The 19,842-nt window shown below is 41.6% G+C and overlaps 1 protein-coding gene across 5 annotated transcripts in view; it reads left to right on the forward strand.

Moving 5' to 3' along the window:
* LOC135263761 (teneurin-4-like) overlaps positions 1 to 19,842 on the forward strand; it is a 243,476-nt gene that overhangs the window by 124,766 nt on the left and 98,868 nt on the right. For all 5 annotated transcript variants that reach the window (XM_064352121.1, XM_064352122.1, XM_064352123.1 and 2 more), the window contains 3 exons: positions 390 to 488; positions 1,438 to 1,673; positions 13,059 to 13,223. In XM_064352121.1, the coding sequence (XP_064208191.1) occupies positions 390 to 488; positions 1,438 to 1,673; positions 13,059 to 13,223 (500 nt within the window). The remainder of the gene's footprint in view (positions 1 to 389; positions 489 to 1,437; positions 1,674 to 13,058; positions 13,224 to 19,842) is intronic.

Raw genomic sequence — 19,842 nt, forward strand, 5'->3', positions numbered from 1 at the left:
TGAAAATGGAGTGAGAAAGGTAGATGTTGCACTAATATGTCAGCCATGGGTGGGGTCAGTTCCATTTTAGTTCAGTCAATTCCAGTATTGGAATTAACTGAAAGAACATTAATTGAACAGCAATGCCATTTTCCAATTCATCAATTAAATTTCAGCAAATCTTCTGAATTTACTGAATTGAAATGGATTTGACTCTAACCCTCATGTCAGCAGTAGCCTAGTTCCATAAGGGGTATTCTATAATTTTCTGTGTTTTTATTTTTTGTTGCATGCATTGTTATTTGGTGGACACATTTTTTTCCCCCTTTTTGTCTTTTATGCGTGTTTTTGCCCGTTTCCTTGTGTGCATGTCTCACTTTAGCTCCATCCATCTTTCTGTCTGTGTGTAGAAACATAGCAAAGCAGACATTCCTAGAGACTTTACAGGACAACCTTATTGAGATGGACATGCTGGCGTCCACTCGTGGGGACGCTACGTGCAGTGACCGGTATGTGAAAGGTCCAGGACCTTGTTTTTCACTCACAGTTTGGATTCAATCTGCTTTGCCATGCATTAAATGGGTGTTTTTGCTGTAGTCTCTAGTTTTTTTCTGTCATGGTTACATAAAATACAGAAAAATTGCATTTACATCACGCCAGACCTGGGTCACATCCTTATTTGAAATAATTAAGACACTAGTAAAATCACTATAAATTACTGACAGTTTAAAAAAAACATTTGTGTTCACTTATGCTCTTTGTTCTTTCATGCAATTGTACGTTTCAGTTAGCAACAAAATATTTTGTTTAATATTCTCTTCGATCTGCTGGATTGCTTTCAAATTTCAATGCATTTAAAGAGAGAAACATATTTCAGATACGTGTTTGACACAGGTCTGCCTCGGAGTCATTACATTTGTGTACGGCAAGCAATTCAAAAGTCACACGAGAGTTATCTTCTGATCTCTGTTTTCTTATTGGATCTGGGTTTCAGTGCTATAGGCTGACATCTTTTCACTCAAAAGTACTGCTAATTCAATTCATTCTGTGTGATGGCAGTTAAACACAATATTGTCTTATTTGCCATAGTTATTAAGAAAAGATGCACGATACGTCTGCTGATAATAAAACATGTATGTCCTTAGTTCCAAATGGCAAGGTACCTACAAAGCCTGCAAATTACAGCTAGCTTGTAGCCTAAAGTATGACCCGTCTGTCCAGTTTGGTAATGCAGATCAGTATGAGAACATTGCTTTCTGTTGTATCTTAACAGGCTTGAACACACTATGAATTAGCCCTAGTGTGGCTCAGTGCTTACTGTTACTTACTTACTGTGTTACTGGCCAGTTAATGGACTGCAAGAGTTCCAGGGGCGTCGGGGGGAATATGTAGTAATGGGTAACTGTGGTAACCATAGCAATGGGGGAACTGACCCTTCCCCTGTGGGTTTCCACACAGACACTTCCTGTTCAAGCCGGGCGGGACCTCGCCCCTCTTTTGCACAACGTCGCCAGGCTACCCCCTGACGTCCAGCACCGTCTACTCCCCTCCGCCCCGGCCCCTTCCCAGAAGCACCTTCTCTCGCCCAGCCTTCAGCCTGAACAAGCCCTACAAGCACTGCAACTGGAAATGTGCTGCCCTCAGTGCCATCCTCGTCTCCATCACACTGCTCATCCTGTTGGCCTACTTTATCGGTGAGTAATAGAGGGTGTGGCTGAGCACCCAGATTTGCATGAGACCTCCTCCCATTTCATGTGAATGACATTTGTAGGAAGTGTGGAAGGGGCATGGCTCAACATGACATTGGGGAGAGAAATTATTCAACTGCTGTACTCAGAAGCTGGGTGTGCTAAGTAATATGTATCATCATGCTGATGTATCATCATACTCTGAAGTGTTTTCTACTGAACATTGATGTAATAAATTCTTACTGTATAGCGGAAAAACTTACAGTAAGTGGTATTCTCATTATTTCTCAGGAACTGCACTTGGCTGGCCAAAGCTTGCTTATATCAGAGGTCTCTGCATACCAATTTAACCTTACACAAAGCAGTCATTAAACCACGACGATGCCAATACACAACTCTGAAAAGAAAATGGTTGCATATGAAAAGTCATCTTAGGAAGGCTGTGAGCAGATTACCCCCTGCGGTCTGCACTAAGTGTCCATGGAAACGTAAGGGGGCAGAGGCTGGCCTGTCCGTGAGGCACAGCGTCAGATGCTGAAGTAGATGTGCTGTGAAAATGCCTGTAGCCCGACTCCTCTGCCTTTCCCCGCTGAGCAGCCTCGCCCTCAGCCAGCGACTCGCAGCGGTTCTGTCAGATGAAATATTACATAACCATGTCGCTTATTTCATCTTCATCTTGGATTGGACAGTGGCCCGGGGGCTCCTCCCCCTGTCTGGCTTCCACCTGTCATCCATGTGTGATATTTATCCAATTACATGGAATGGCTTATTTTTGTAGAGTTTTGGCCAGTGGCAGTCTAGTCCACGCAAACACATATCCACGTTCTCAAGTGTGAACGTGGATGGCTGTGAATGTTTGCTTTTATGTGTGTTCGGTTTTTTTTTTCTAAGAGTGTCTTCATTTTGTTAAACTTGGGTATGTGACCAAATAAATCTCTAAACAGTCAACATGAAGGGAAAACAGCATATGAATTCTACCAGTGGAATCATGCTGACTCAGTATAGCCTTCAACACAGAGATAAATAACATTACTCTTTCGGGCACAAAAAACTATACATTATAACACAGCCATGATATAATTGCTGAATTTAGACTTTCCTTCAGGATCGGATCAGTTGGCCCCAATTGGGACGTTATTATTTTTTAAATTCTAAATATTACATCATTTTAATGTGATAGTGAAATGCTATATGTTAAGTATTAAAAAACAACAAAAAAAAATGTAATATCATGGTTTTTACTGATGTGCACATACAGTTATTCCTACAGCAGTGATTTAGAACTATAGTTTGCAGTGATCAGTCAGTTTAAATAAATTTGAGGAGTTGGTGAGATGTGAATCATTTCTTTTTTGCAGAGAAACCAAACCTAGGTACTGTAAATGAGCCATTTGTATTAGCCATTATATACAACTACATTTTGTAATAGTCTGTCTGAGTTACTCCAGTGCCAGTGCAATTGCTGTGTGAACAGGCACCTCTCTGCCAAATCTCTACCAACCTTTCCAGACACTGGTTGTACCGTTTAAAAAAATTATTGTACAAGATGGTTGCTTTGGAGTTATTTGAAGTGTTGCTTTAGACCACAATAAAGCCCCTTTAGCAGCTATAGTAAAGCGGTGATGCCTCTATACTAGCCAGTGTAAAGCCAGCAAGTATCAAAAATATCTTTCTTTGCTAACAAGAAAATGTAAGAGCGAACTACTAATCTGAAAATTCTGGCTCAAATGAATAAGGTTTGGCAACATACCTGAAATTCTTCTGTCTCATAATTGGACGTAATTGTGGCTCCAATTTCAATTTGTAGCTTGGCGAATATTGGGCATGTTCCAGTTGGCACAGTAGTAGGCTACGCCTTGGCCAGCTGCGTCTAAACCATGTGGTACTTGCCTATAATAGCTTTATATCTACAGTTGATATATATATACGTATATATCAACTGTACAGGTCTTCCTTGGCCTGCGAAGGCCTTCACGATTATTGAACTCACCAGTGCTCTTTTTCTTAATGATGTTCGAAACTTAAATTTAGGTAAGCCTATGTTTTGGCTTATGTCTCTGACATTTTTTTTTTCATATTTCTCAGCCTCATAATGACTTCCTTGACTTTCACATATGAATTGTTTCATTACAAATGTAAAATTATGGAGTAAAGAACCAATTCAACGAAAAATATGACTTTGTTCATGCTGAATGTGTATATACATACATACATACAGTACATCCAGATGGGTGACAAATTAAAGGAAAAATCAACATAAAGTGTCTTAGTAAGGTGTTGGGCCACCACAAGCCACCAGAAGCACTTCAGTGTGCCTTGGCATAGGTTCTGCAAGTCTGTGAAACTCTACTGGAGGGACAGAACTCCAGTCCTCCAAAAGATATTCCCTCATTTGGTGTTTTGATGATGGTGGTGGAGAGCGCTGTCTAACACGTCGGTCCAAAATCTCCCTTAGGTTTTCAATTGGGTTGAGATCTGGTGATTGCGAAGGCCATATCATATGATTCACATCATTTTCATACTCATCAAACCATTCAGTGACCCCTCGTGCCCTGTGGATGGGGGCATTATCATTCTGGAAGAGATCACATCACAGGATAAAGGTGATCACTCAGAATAACTTTGTATTGATTTGCAGTGACCTTTCCCTCTAAGGGGACAAGTGGACCCAAACCATGCTAGAAAAATGCCCCCCCCCTCCCCCCCCCCAGCATTACAGAGCCACTGGACCCCCTCTCTGTAGGGGTCAAGCATTCAGGCCTGTATCGTTCTCTTGGTGTATGCCACACGTACACTTGCCCACTTGTCGAGAATATGGTGAAGGATGACTCATCTAACCATATCACTTTTTTCCTTAGACCAGTGCCTATGGTTTTTGCACCACTGAATTCTCAAATGTGCATTTGTCTTTGTAACGAGAGGTTTATCCACTGCAACCCCACTATAATATCCCTCTTTATGTAGTTGTTGACGGACTGTTGACACAGCTGACACAGTCTTCTCACATCCTGGATTGACATTCTCTGTCACCTGAGGAAGAGTTGCTCTTCTGTTTTTGCATATCGCACCAATGCACGAGCATCATGGTAATTGAATGTGTACTTTCGACCAAAATTTACGACCCTATAAATTGATGTCTTTCCCATAGATCTAAATGTAGATGTCATAGTCTCTGTTCCTATTGAAACACTAGCCAGTTGAACAGTCTACATGACTGAATCCCCTGTCATCTGTGCCCGAATAATGAACCCTCTTTCAAAGTCATATCAATATTTCCCACTTGCCATCTTGATCAAAATTTGTGGTCAACTGGGCCTGCTTAGGATTTTTATACATGCCACAGGGCATGATAGGATGTTAAATGCTTAATTGTATCATGCAGTACACCAGTATAGAAAGATCTGTATTTGTTGTTTCTCAACTCATTTATTCTGGTTTTTCCTTTAATTTGTCTCCCATCTCAGTGTATGCATACTCATATATACTTCTTTCCTTTTTGATGGCTCAAGCTCTTGTAAACCCATTGAAATGAATCTGTTTATACGTACATATGGACTTACGTACATATGGACATAACATCACTCTACAAGATCCTTTGAAGTTACTTCAGACCACAAACTCCCCATGGCCTCTATGCTTACAAAAGTATAGAGGCCTTTGGGAGTTTTTAGTTTCAATCCTTCTTTGTACACAATAACTGAAATAATATGTTTTTAAAAGAAAGAGAGCTATCCCTTTAGAGAAACCAGTAAAATTTAAAAGTGACCATAGAAAGTGACCAAAAAGGGGCGAATCTATATATGTTTCCCAGTGACGCTCTGATTTGAGGCAAACAATGTGTATTTCTGGAACAAAATAATTTTTCATTGGCTAAACATCTCATTGATTGACAGCTTATTGTAGTTCCACCTATGATGGGGTTAGTGATAACTCACTCTTCATTCACTCTGCTTGAGTTGATTTCCCCAAAAGGGAGCGGAGAGGGGTCTACTCATTCTCTCGAAATGCTTGAGAAACTCCAGCCCTGCTTTGCTCTGAAAATAAAGTACACTGTTTCTGACCTGGCTGAGAGCCAGACTAGCCCACCAGGCCAATACAGCTTAATTACGGTATGTAATTACTTTTGAAAAATGTAATTATTACCGTCCAGGTCTTCGCCCCTTGGTAACCGAAAAATCACGGTACAAGACATGATCCAGATTCCAAATCAAGACCCATCTTTAAATTGAATGCTGACGAGTGAACATATTTAATGGCGAGCACAATTAATTATTGAGGCCTGTAATTGGAAAGCCTGTCAGAGTTGTCTGTCGGGCACCCTTTAGACCCTGTGACGGATGTGTTTTGCTTGCTGCATGGCCAGCCGTGCTGGTTTTGAAGCGGATCGTTTATAAGCATGTGATTATCAGGCGTGCAGTTGCCTCTCCGTCAGGGGTCTCCTCGTTAGGAAATTTGTCACCTGTGTGTTACTGTAGTGTGCTTGTCTGGGGGGCTTTTGAAGGATTGAGACGCTATGTGGGTCACAATGGCTTGGCTCAGAACCGTGCACACACACACACACACACACCACACACTAAACTCAGGCGTATGTGCCTACAGTGGCCGCTCAGTAAAATCCACTCCTTCTTTTTCCGGGGATGCACGTCACTGACATTACTCATTAATGACTTCCATGCCCACAGCTTTTCTGTGTTGTATTTTACATGGGATTTGCCTCGCTGAACACCACGTATTATCTTGGGGCTTTTTAAAAATAAAATTATATAAAGTTCAATTCAAATATTGTATTTTTTCTCCTTCGGTATGTCGCTGCCTTTAATCATTGGCAACAATTTCCCCAGTGCTTTATTTTCACTAATTCACTCTCTTACGGAAATCACATATTTTTATTTCCAGAAAAATAATTTTTAAATAAAATTGTTATTTTTTGTCTTGTTTTTACTATGTCTAGTGAAGAAGTCTGTCAATGGAATGACTGACCATTCTCAGTGAGGCTCCGTGTTGTCCTTAAGACCTTTTAATGAATTGGTTTTACATAATTCTATTGCGCTAAAAAAAATCCATCGGATTTACTCAATTGAATTGTGGACAGTGGTTCCACATGATTTGCTCGCTTTAAATGTGTGTGATATATTTCTGTTGTTCGCAGCTTAAACATTAAATGATTGCATTGAATGAGTATGATCTGGTTGAGTGCTTTCAATAAATCCTCATTTTTTTCCTCCTTTTTTCAGTCTAGGATTCTACCGAAAAATGAACAGCACGTCCCATACATACATACTCCTGACTAGGTTAATAATGAGCAAGATATCAAATTATTTAGCATTATTCTTTGCATTATTCCTTTTTAATTCACTTCATCCACCACTGAACTCACGTGGTTGATAGAAAACGCAAATCTTTTCTTAGACGTGTTAGTCACATTAAGGGAGGAGCATGTCGCAGTGAGATTTAATCTGGTACTTTGTGAATTAATGATTGCAGCGAGCAGCAGAACGTATCCTGTTATCCATCTCTCCTCGTGCCAGGGGCAGAAACAAAGGGCATTACCCAAGCTACCGCTGGTTTTGCCTCACAGTTATATTACAATTGAAGCCAGTTTAGCCCTTTTGATTTACTGACACCCATTCCTGCTGAGAGTACACTTTTTTATTATAATTCAGAAGTATCAGATTCCCAGTTCTGGGTTCCTGCAAAATATAAGTGCAGGGTGTTCTGGAACAGAGCCAAGGTAAAATGTGCAGGGGTGCTTTTGTGACGGAAGTATAAAGAAGGAGAGTTGTAAATGAAAACGGATGAGACATTTAGCACTTTCACGCTCACTGTTTACAAGCCGGTAGAACTGATTACGAAAAACAGGGATCTCGGTTCAGTACATAGTCAAAATAATTTACAGTATAATTTACAGTACCTTGCAAACATTATGGAAACTTTGTGTTTAAATAAGTGTGTTACTCTCAAAACTTTCATCTGTGCAATTTCTTTTGTTGCAGTTTCTCAGTGCCATTTTTGTCTATGAAAATGTATTTTAAATGGTTATCTTCTTTACCTCAAGTGGTAATGACAGTGTGACCATCAGTAATTTGAAATAAAGTATACAAACCAAAAAAAAGGTTGCCTTTGCATTAATATTATTATTTTATGTAGAACAATACAGGACAAAGAAATGCATGTTCAAGCATATTATAAAATTTTCTAACCGTAAGATACTGCTCAATCATACTGTTACGCTGGGCACCCACCGCATGCGTAGCGTAAGCGACGCGTAAGCAGCACGGCGAAGCAGCACGGCGAAGCAGCACGGCGCGGCGCGTCGTGTGTCTACACAGGTTCCGTCTGTGTCGCGAAAAGGCTTGCTTAAAGCTCTATATTCCTAGTAGCTCTCGCAGTCTGCAGTGGGATTACACTATACGCGGCGACTGCCGCCTGTCGCCGCGCCGCGTCCCCACAATTGGCTGTTTGTGGGCGTGTCACCAATATTTGACAGACAGTTGTGTTCGTTAAATGTTGACCGGGTTTAATATCGTGTTTCATATTCATTGTCCTGTCTGAATAAAAATCATTTTTGCAGTAACCTAGATCTGAATTTTTAGTCAGCTGCCTAGCTAGGCTGTTTAATATCTAGCTAGTGAGTGACAACCAACAACAAAAACATTGTCTGGCTAATTAGCCAGATAATGCCTTCAGAGTTACATCTGGTCAGCTAGCTAGGTGGCTGGTAGAAACGAACAACTTGCAACTAATACATTAGGAAGATTTTTTTGTTTGTTGTTACTCACTATAGCTAGACATTAGACAGCCTAGCTAGGCTTATTAAAATTTTTCAGAGCTAGGTTACTGCAAAAATGATTTTTATTCAGACTGGACAGTGATAGTAGCTAACGGCGATAACTACGTTGCAGAGCCACCGAGAATTTCAGGGACTTTTCTCCACGCTGCGTTCCTCTTATCAATGTCTCTGTAGGAGATTTTATTAAGTTGGGAAACCCGATACGGAAATTACGAGTTAGGTCCTTCATTGTGGAACGATAGAATGTGGAACTAAAATTAGAAAGAAATAGGGACAATTTACTTGACGGATCATTAGATCAAATCAGATTGGTTACCGCGACGCGGCGAGGGGGTCAAAGTTGAATTTTTGCCATCTCCCCCGCAGCCTCGCCGCCTCTCGCCGCGCCGCCGGCAATCCCAACATGCCTTGCGGGGTCTGGCCGCCACCTCTCATTCAAAATGAATGGAGGCGGCGCCGCCGCGCGGCAGGGCCGCGTATAGTGTGGCTTCAGCCTTAGACTGCTCATGTAGGTATGAACTAATACATAAAGGAAGGTGTAATTATTGTTACTTGTTAAACACAAATGCTAAGTATTTCTTCACTTTTTCTTTATGTTTATATTCCATTTATTCGATATTACATTTATTATTCCAAATAAGAGAATTTGTTGCAAAATATTGCATCAATCATCAAACATTTATAAATGCAGTCTTTCCATAATTTAACTCCTTAGATACTGGTAAGAAAATCTGAAAACATTTGGGATCCCCATCGACAAAACACGTTACTTTCAAAAGTTATACTCATACCTACTATGAAAGAAGAATTTCATAGTATCCAGGTGTGATGGTACAATTACGGTGTAATTAAGGAACATGAAAATTGAGAGTGAAACAGTTAGCGCTGAATATTTCACTCTGGCAATCTGTCCTGCACATGTGAACCGTGTACATTCCACAGCAGTAATAGCACATATGCCGCATGCATGCATGACTGTGTGAGAAAAGATGTGGCTTATACATTATATATGAATTGCACTCCGGCTACTCCTGCTGTTTTTACATGCCTTAATATCAAGTAACGATTTAATTATTTAAATTCTTGTTTTATTGGAGTGTCACATGTTCAGATTATCACATGAAAAATCCCAAAACTGCCAAATGAGAAAACTTTAGTCGCAACAGCTGCAACCCTAAAAACTTTAATACCCTCTTCTCTGGAAGGACGTGTTGTAATATTGCTCTCTATTTACACGCTCTCTAATGCTCCCATCTGGCCAGTACAGGAGCAGTGCTCATGTCCAAATTTCCTCGACTGATGCAGTTTAGAATATTAGTCAGGGAAGATGTTGGGCAATATCAATTAAAAAGGGATGTTTTGAGATCAGGGAGCAGATGGCAGAGGAGAGATGAGAACAGAGGACCTTCACATGCCTGAGTTTGTCTGGTCTCTTCCTATGGTCGAAACAGGAAATGACCCACCACAGGCAACAGACTAATCATTTAAAACCAAACCTACCTTACATCATAATTAAATATGTCCCTCAAGTCCAGTAGTACTGCTGGTGTTTGTCCTTCCCTTCAAACCAAAGTCTGGATTAGACCTGGAAAACCAGGTGGCCAATCAATTACATTAATCAATCTAGTATCTGGTTGAAAAGAAAACCAGCAGTACTACAGGACTCAAGGGCCTCATTTGAGCATCCCTGATCTATTCTGGAAATCCTGATATGACATAACTCAAAAGGCAAAATTGAGTAATTTCGTCTCGGACACTTGAAGGAGGAACTGAATTTTAGCCCTCCTCTTATCATGTTCATTTAAAGACCTGCGACTGTTATCTGAAAATAATCCATAGTAAATTGGCTCAAATATTTTATTTGAAATGCTTTCACCTTTTAGACACCAATGAACTACTGACATTTTTAAATAGAAGCTCTGGAGGTTTGGCCCCTCCTGTTGTGGCTCTGTTCTAGTGCATGGGTGGGCCCCATTGTCTGGTATTAAATCCAGACTTTGTCAGTACCAAATGTGGCTGCAGGGTGATGAAAAATTGGCTTTAGCGTCACCCAGGAATCGAAGGGTTCTAACAGCCGGAGTGAGCGTGCCTCATCGTGCACCAGTAACCCACGACTGGTCATCCAGACACCTACAGTGAAGTGTCTTCCTCCAGCTCACATCTGTGTGAGCCTGACTTGTGACCTACTGGTGTAGCAGCACTTCTGGTGATTCTCCCAAATCAGCAGCTGAGGTATCAACAATTGGTATATATAACAGTTCCGGTTTGTTTATTCTTGGGGTTGTTTTGCACCACCACCCTTGGTGCCTTTTCCAGAAGCACTTGGTGACTTTTCCTGGTACATTTTTTGTGTGGACTGTTCAGGCTGGGAGCGTTAAGAAAAAAAATGGCATCAGAGATGTCGTCATTGTGTTGGCTGATGGAATGCAACGGAAAAGGCCTGTAGTTCACCCAAAATGCAGCTTGTGCTGGATGAGTTGTCGGAGGAGCTGATAAAGAGCAGGGAAGCCGACAGCTTAAGAATGGGCTCTGTGGAGCAGTGATGACCTGGACACTAGGAGCAAAAACCCTGCCGGCACAATGCTGTACCAATTCTGGAATGCTCTCTCTCTGTCTGCACCTCACACCCACGCCAGCCCCAGGTCTGGAACCACAAATCAAGTGGGGAAGGGGGTGGGGTGGTCCACTGCAGTGGAGCCAACAAAAGGACAAGTGGGACATAATGAGCCATCACTCTGCTGGGCTGGATCTCTGACAAAGGCCACTTTGGAATGGAGGGAAAAAAAACTTTGTTTGCTCCTCACCATCATCTCATCAAGTTCACCCCCAGTCCACACCACTGATTTTATATCTGTCTATTTCCTTCCAGCATCCAGAGGTGAAATTCGTCTCTTTAATTCCGTGAGGGAATGTTCCTTTTCACGGAACGTGATCGCGGGGCATTTTCCGAAATGGCTATTGATTTGGGAAATTGCGCTCATCCTTTATTGCAGCTGAGTGAGAGGGCCTCGTAATTTCAGCCTGCGACATTTAGCAGTATTTGAATACTGGGGGCCGGAATTAAAAGAGCGTTGCAATCCAATACTCCGGTAATTAACGAAAGGTTGTCCTCTGGAGAGAAGCATTGCATTCTGTAAGCATCAGCTTTGACCTGCAACAAGTCAAAATCACGTTATGGTTCCTACCATGCAATTTAGGATCGAACAGTTAATTTAAAACAAATAGGGTCTGTCAATTAAAAGGATTGTTGATCAGCAAGCCAGGATATACTATCATATAAGAGGAGAGTGTTATGAATATGTCTGAATGATGCATATAATCGCATAGCTTGTTTTTGTTTTACTTGGTAAATTGAGGTTGATGTGTAGGTTAAGGGTTTTTTCATCACTAGACTCCACTTTAACCAGTTCTGTCTCTCTCCACAATGTTTGTCAAATCTTTGAGTGTGGACACACAATGGATTGCTACATACAATAGTAGTAACTAGTTAGATAGCAGCAACAATATGTTCTTATATATTTACATTTTATAGTTGGTCTTATGAAATCATATATCAAGCTAACAGCTGAAAAGCTGTAGATAGCAAGCAGTCAATTAAATTCTATCTCTCAGGAAGAGTGAGAGACAGGCTTAAGCCTAGCAAGAGATGGATAAAGAGCCAAAGGAAAAACATGTTGCTGAGCTGCAAACCTTTTTAATCTGGCTGCTCATTTCACATCGCTTAATTGATTTGCCAGGCCGTTTAGTCGAAAGCAGTGACAACAGGCTAATAAAAGCTCCGTAATGGCTTTCTTTCCCAGGCTGTTTCTGCTGACCGCTGCATTTCTGACCTAGCTTATGCCTAGCCCGGTCCTATTCTCCACCCGACCCATCCATCATGGTTGACCCCGCCCCTTCTTGTCCCGTATCCTATTGGGCATTTCTTTTGTTGACACTGTGAAAATTGGTGTGCCTTCTCCCCCTCCAGTCTTGTCTTTACCATCACCCTCTTCTCTGATCCTGCTGACATGATCACTTCCTTAAGTCCCTGGTTGTGTTTGGAATTCATAAGGCTACAATAGGCATGAGAAGAAGGAACTCCTGTATTGAGAAGACTCAGTGTTTGGGAGGCCTTTGTGCCCCCACCCCCACCCCTTTAGTGTCATCCCCCTGTTCAAACACGACTGGTGACACAGCACCTTTTTTGATTGTTTCAGGTGGGGGCATGTCGAAGGGGGTGGGGTTTTAGGGTGAGAGGATGTAGCTGTGTTCTTTCTTTTCTCATAGTATCAGCACTTATAATTCTCATCTTATTTTTAAAATTATGTTTTTAGTTGGTTTTCAATGGCAAAATAATATTTAAATCCCATGTTGGATACCACCATTGTGCCCTTGCACAAAGGCATTTAACCTTAATTTCTTCAGTTAATATCCAGTCTTATACAGTACATAGTTTGTAAACATGTAAGTTGCTCTGGTTAAATGGCAGTTAAATATACACGTGTGATGGGGCTGTGACAGTCTGTGTTTTGTGTGGTAAAAGCCATGTGACGGGCAGAGAAATGACAGGTCTACTCGTGTGACGAGCCTGTGACAGCGTGTGCTTTGTGTCTGCGTTGCAGCCATGCAGCTGTTGGGGCTGAACTGGCACCTGCAGCCCTTGCAGAGGCAGATGTACCAGCAGGCAGAGGACGGCGACAGCAGCTCGCCCACACCTACAGAACTGGGGCTGCCCCCCTCTGGGAACACAGGCCTGCAGCTGCCTGACCGCAGGGGCAAAGACGACGGTAAGGAACCGGCCTGTGGAGCCTGCGGGCACGCGCTGTTTCTCCTGCCAAACCCTTTCCATTAGCCTGTGTCAAAGATACCATAAAGAAAGTAGAATATACTGAAATACACTGTGGATATGTAACCAGCCTGTACGTATCCCTTTAATGGTGGGCCCTGTTTAGGTGGTACGGAGGAATAAGATCACTCAAGAAACGCTGGTCTAGATACATAATATCAGTTTCAGGATAGAGGCTATTATCACCCAAATGTCACTAGATAATTCATGACCTTCCACAGGGTATTGCCCAGATTTTCAAGTAGCCTGCTGATTGAGAAAAGGGCGCAGGCTATAGGGTGAGGGGTGTGCAAGGGCAGTATTATCTGAGGAATTGTCAGTTTGGGTAGTGGAGTGGTGGGTGGATGCACGTGAACTATTGAAAATAGTGTTTTATTGTGCACTAAATATAATTGAGTTAATCCCATTTAATGCTCACTCATGTCAGCTGTGTTTCTCACATATACAGTGCCCTCTGAAATTGCTGGAATCCTTTGTAGAGATGAGAAGAAAAAAAAGCGATTTGAGAAAATGTCATTGTTGTTTAACAACTAGATATTATTGAAAATATGAGCCTACTGAAAAGTAGTGAGTGAAATTTTACCATTATTTTGTTCAACAACATCCAATAAAAGCGTATTGCTGTGTATATTTTACTTTTTTAAGTTGTCTATGATTTTAGAAACTCTTCAGTGGTCATCCAAGATCCTGTTTCACTGAGGTATATAAATGAAGTGACACACCTGCCAAACTCCCTTCAGGCTTATTCCAATCGTTTATTTTATCTGTCCTTGTCTCCTCCGTCCTCACCTGACCCGGAAATTGATCGAGGTCCTCCATTTTCAAGGACATTCCAACCTGTTAAAGGCTCTTTGAAGGAGCTTGGAATGAGGACCTTGGAGGCTCTCAAAGGATGCTTGAGCAAGGGAACACAAGTGCATCCTTTGCGGAAGTATTTTTTTCCAAAACGCATGACATATAAAATGATCAACCTGTGGATCTACCACTCCCCAACTGCCAAATCTGTAATTCACGTGGCTTGAAACGGACTCTTGACTGAACAAGAATGTTCCATTTGCCGAATACACATTACCTCAATTCCTCCGTCCTTGCATCCTTTTCTCACTTCCATTCCTTGCGTCCTCTGACGGGTGAAACTAAAGAGCGAGGACTAAAGGAAAGGATTCAAGAAGGTAAAAATAAGCAATTGGAATTAGCCCTTAGTCATCCATCAACATGGGGAAGGTAGCGGAAAACACAAATGAAAGGAGACCAAAGGTTTTTGACCTTCATATATAATGCAGTGGCTATAAAAAATTGCCAAATGCCTGAAAATACCCATTTCCACTGTTAGAGTAATTAAGAAGTTTAAAACAACTTGAGCTATTATTACGACTTGGTCTGGGTTTAGACCGTAACAGGGTGAATTATAAGGGAAATGGGTAGGGAAACATACTGCAAACCGATCAGTAACTCTTCCCTATGGCCTATCCAAATCTAGCTGAATGCTGGCTAGTCTTCGAAGGTTTCTGGGCACTGGGCAGCTTTGAGTGCTGAAATTCGGACAGCCAAAATAGTGTACCTCCTACAGACCGTTAGATCTCCACCCAGAGCAGCTATAAAAACACAATAATGGAAAAATAACAGATCAAAATAACAAACTTATGTCCCGATGGAAGGATTTTTAGTCCAGCTGGGAACACACTAACTAACTGGAGTAATATACGGTGAACAGAGGGCAAAAACGAGTGTACGGTCAAACCCGAGATCCAGTCAGCAAACAAAGCAGGGGAGCTAGGCGAGAATTCAAATCAAATACAAGAGTGAATGGTCAGAAGCACAAAATCATGGGGAAAATCAACTATAAGGGCTTAGGCAAGAATTTGAGTTGAAGGAAACAAGTCAATGGTCATACATGAGAAATAATCAGCAAACAAACCAGAAGGGCTAGACGGGAATCAGAGTCAAACAAAGATAGGGTCGAATACGCAAAGTCAAATGATGCAATCACTATACACAACGCACCAACCATGAGCTCCAAGAGCTAGTCTCCACTGGTAGGCGGCAAACGGCAGCTTTTTCAAGCCGAGCAACTGGATATGGAAATGACCAGAACGAAGAACTCCTACGCAAAAGTAGCAAATGTAAACACAAACGTATGACTGGTGTCGTAACACTATGAATCTTCGTGGAATAGGATGCAAGTATATTTTGCCCCATATGCAATGGGGAGGGTGGTTTGAGAGACAAAAAATTCTCCTCAGGATCACAGTTGAAGATTTGCAGAATTTGGTTGCAACTTGGGGTCATCAAGTCTACGAAACTACAGTTTTCTGCCACCTGCATGCCGACAAGCTGTTTGAAAGGCTTGCCATCTTAAAACCTCTACTGTCATCAAACCACAAACATAAGCCCCTGGTGTGCAAAACATCATTGGAACTTTGGTTGGAACTGAGTTCTACAGTCATATAAGACAAAAATAGAGTTTTTTGTCCACAAATGTCAGTGGTGGGCTTGGTGTAAAAAGAGGGATGGTCATGCATAAAATAAACAAATCCCCACTTCGAAGTGTGGTGATGGGTACAGTATGTGATGTTGTGGGGCTGTTTTTCTTCCGAAGACCCTGAGAACCTTGTTAGGATACATAGCACCATGCACACTGTGAAGTACCAGGAGATTAAAAGCCAAAATTAAGGCTAAAACTGAGTTGTGGCTGGCTCTTCCAGCTTGACAATGATGCAAACCCTTCCTCTGGCTCCACAAATAAATGGTAAACTGACCACAAAATCAAGCTTTTCTTACCAAAACTCTCAACTGGTGTACGAGCTGAAGAGGCAAGTCTACAATTGAAGACCAGATTGTGTATGGAGGAGGAATGGTTTTGCATCCTCCCACCACATCAGACATTTTTGGAGAAGACTCAGTGCCATTATCTTGGCATTGTAAGAGATGGTGCACAAAGTACTAAATGCAGGGGTGCCTATAATTGTGTAGCACATTTCAGAATAAAAATGACTCTTTTACCTCTGGGTAATTATTTCAAAAGAAAAAATTTGTAATAAACCGTGTATAGAAAATGTTTGATAAACAATAAAATGAATTTTATCCACCATTTTTGTTCACATTACTTTAGGTGCCAATAATTCTGGGGGGCACTGTATATCAGTACTGACTTGTCTTTCCTGTGTTTGGCACGATCAATCAAACAGTGGTTTTTGAATTACGAAGAAAGGGTGAATTTACTATTGATGCATAACATGAAACACCATGTCTTCTGACCCAATACACTTTTTTAACATCCCATTTTAACTAAATAATTAGAAAACTAGCAGTCTATCTAGCTATAACATAACTGTCAAGCGTAGCACTATTAATCTTTCGACTAATATCATCTGTTGGCATGCAGGTTATACTGCTATGGTGTGTTTCTCCATTAAAGAATCGATTTAAATATATACTGGCTTCTAAATGTGCCCAATACAGTAGGCCTGTTAAAGTAAATAAAATAATATATAGTCAAGTTACCCACAGTCTAACATTCTTGCAGCAGCTCGCTCATTTCAGAGCGCAGAACGGGAGAACCAATGAGGTGTCTGTCTTGATTGCTTGAGCTATGAAAGTGCACAGTGATTGCAGATAAAAGTAGCTGGCTGGCCTCAAGTCAGTTACCATTTGGCTGGCAGCCAGTATTTAGGGAAAACCCTGCTTCCTCCTCTTCCTTCAGTACAGAAATGGAATATACTGCAATATATAATGGGGGATTTTTTTAAAATAAATGTTGCATAATCTGAAGGCAATATTTGCCTAAACAATTTAATGTTGTTTGGTCAAATATTTTGATTTGATAATATCCATCTATCCATCCATTATCTATAGCCACTTATCCTGAGCAGGATCGCAAGGGGTGCTGAAGCCTATCCCAGCGTGCATTGGGCGAGAAGCAGGAATACACCCTGGACAGGCTGCCAATCTATCGCAAGGCTGATTTGATAATATATTTTTGATAATATAATTTATTTTTATATATTTTCTGTAATTCCATTTCCAGAGCACTGTCTTCATTTGAGCTTGGTGTTTCTGGGAAGCTCCCCACATACTTCAATAAATGTCAGTTTGTCTGCCGCACATCATGTTTGTTTTTTTAGGCTTGGGGGGGTGGGGGGGGGGTTTAGAATGCCAGTACTTCTCCAAAATCACCCCAGCCATTATTATCACAGTGTCAACCTAATAAAGCGGTAAAGACATGAGATGCATCCAATTAAAGTATTTCCCTCCCACTGTGTGCAATGTTCATATCAAAATGTCTCTGTATCCCAGTGAAATTGATTCAGTTCCGCATGGAGAGGGCGTGGTAATGGGCCTCTTGTCCTGCAGCAGTCAAAAATGGGATTTTTCACAAGAGCTTGATCTAATTGATACTCAAAAAGTTCCTCCAGCCCTCTGTGAAGCATTGAAGAATACGCTGACACTGGCAACACACTTATCAAGGTTCACACTGGAGCCACATGGATAATTTACACTCAAATCGCAGGCCTTAAAGGTAACAGAAAAAAAAAATTGCTCCCCATTAAATTTATTCTTTGGCAAAAAAGGAAAGGAAAGAAAAAGGACTGCAGTCATTCCACTTTGTCATCCGATCCCACACTGAGGCCAGCTTCGGTGCAGTGCCGACATTTGCATTTTAATCCAATGAAAAAGTCTGGAAAAGTTGCTAGGAACTGTGGAACTGTGGAATAATGTGATTTGTTCCCGGAGGGAGACGTGGGCAGCTTTAGGGATTCAGTTACCCGTTGCTGAGTTGTTTTGGGGGGATTAACTATTCTGACCAACCCCCCTGCCCCCCCACCCCCCAACGCGGAAGTGCTCTTTTCATATCTTAATTTGGGCTCTTTTTCCTGGCAGTAGAAGAAAGCAGGCCGACAGCTTGGCGCTAACACCCTCGCTACGGAGGCATACACGGCGGCAAAGTTTGTCCCACTCACGGCCCCCTTTAACAAACACCGCCAATTTAGCTGTGCTAATTGCCTTGGGCAGCAGACGAAGGTGAGAGACCAGCTCCACCATTACCATATTGATTAATCCCACAGGCTTAAATACCCCGCCAGCAGACCGGGTCGCATAAACAGTGGCATGCGGAATTCCCCAGAGAGCTGCCTCTCTGACTGACAGCTGCCACTGAAAGGTAGTCGATAGCTACGGCTTTCTAATTCTGTGTTACTGTGCTCAGACGTCAGGAACAATATAGAAAATGAGCCAACGCAGAACTGGGGTGACTTCTTGGTTTTAAAGTCCTCCCATCCTGTAACTCTCAGGACGAGAAGCACTGTTACCCATGAGCTGCACGCTCCTCATCTCCAGCTGAGCGAGGAGGATCGGCCCGCATCTCGCTCTGGGAACATTTAGTGGAGCGTTGTTTGATCCAAAGAGTTTTACGTGCAGAAGTCCACACCGCAGACAATGTCTTGATTACTACTGTTTAAACTTTTCTAACATCAGTGTCAATTTATCTTTTCATAGTGTGAAAGATATAGGAAGCTATATATAATACGGCTGCAGATCTTTTATGTCATGCTAAATTCAATCTACACCAATACATGAATTTGTTATGTGAGCCATTAAAGCCATTAAAGTAGGCAAGCATGTCGACTTGGAAATGACTTATTACAGAGGGTCGACTGTGCACAAGAGGGTAGGCTGCCGTCTGCCAGACGTGTGTTCTTGATCCCACATCTGTGCTCAAGCTCTGGGATCTGTAGTTTGGGGATTTATTTATACACAGATGGTTAAATTATTTGCATGTATGACACTGGTCTGTCTTTTGCATTCTGTTTTTTGCTGAGGATGAGATATGAGCATTCAGCAACATGAATCCTAGGATAACTTACTGCAGACAGGTATATTTATTATGAGAATTGCTCTGAAAAGCTGGAATTTCTAAAGTATAGCTAGTGCTGTACTTGGCTTTAGAAAAAATGCTGATTTTTTGCTATTCCATTTGTGTGTGCTAAAACCTTGTATTTTAAGCAAAAAGGTCAATGCCTTGTTATAAATAGCAGAACTAAAGACGTAGGCTACAGGCATAGAATACAATGATTGCCGTTTGGTGTGTGAGTGCGTGTGTGAATGGGTGAATGAGAAGCATTCATTGCAAAGCATTCTGTGCAATTGTTGCTGGAAAAAGTTAATATAAATGCAGTCCATTTGCCATTTACCTTTAACAATAAGTAATCACATGTGCAGTGGGTAACAATGCATGAAGCAAGCGATGACTTGACTGATGCTATACAGTGCATTTGCTGGTGCAGGGAGCACATTCTATGGTGGAGGGCACAGGTTGGTTTGCTCTCTTCCAAATTCATGGAGTGGCAGGGGGGCAGGCCTGCAAATTCAACTGGGCATGCCAAATTGGGAGTGAAGTGGAAAGGACGTTTTAAACTGTTTCAAATAGGAGGGAAGAAAAAAATCTCAAAGCACATGCGCCCACCTTACATCTCTGTCCTGTTCACAAACACATCTACTACACAGAAAATTTTGGTCTTTGGAATAAATTCCTTCTCTGAAACTGAAATTGGGCACGAGGC

Source organism: Anguilla rostrata, chromosome 9, assembly GCF_018555375.3.
Source record: "Anguilla rostrata isolate EN2019 chromosome 9, ASM1855537v3, whole genome shotgun sequence".
Taxonomy (NCBI): domain Eukaryota; kingdom Metazoa; phylum Chordata; class Actinopteri; order Anguilliformes; family Anguillidae; genus Anguilla; species Anguilla rostrata.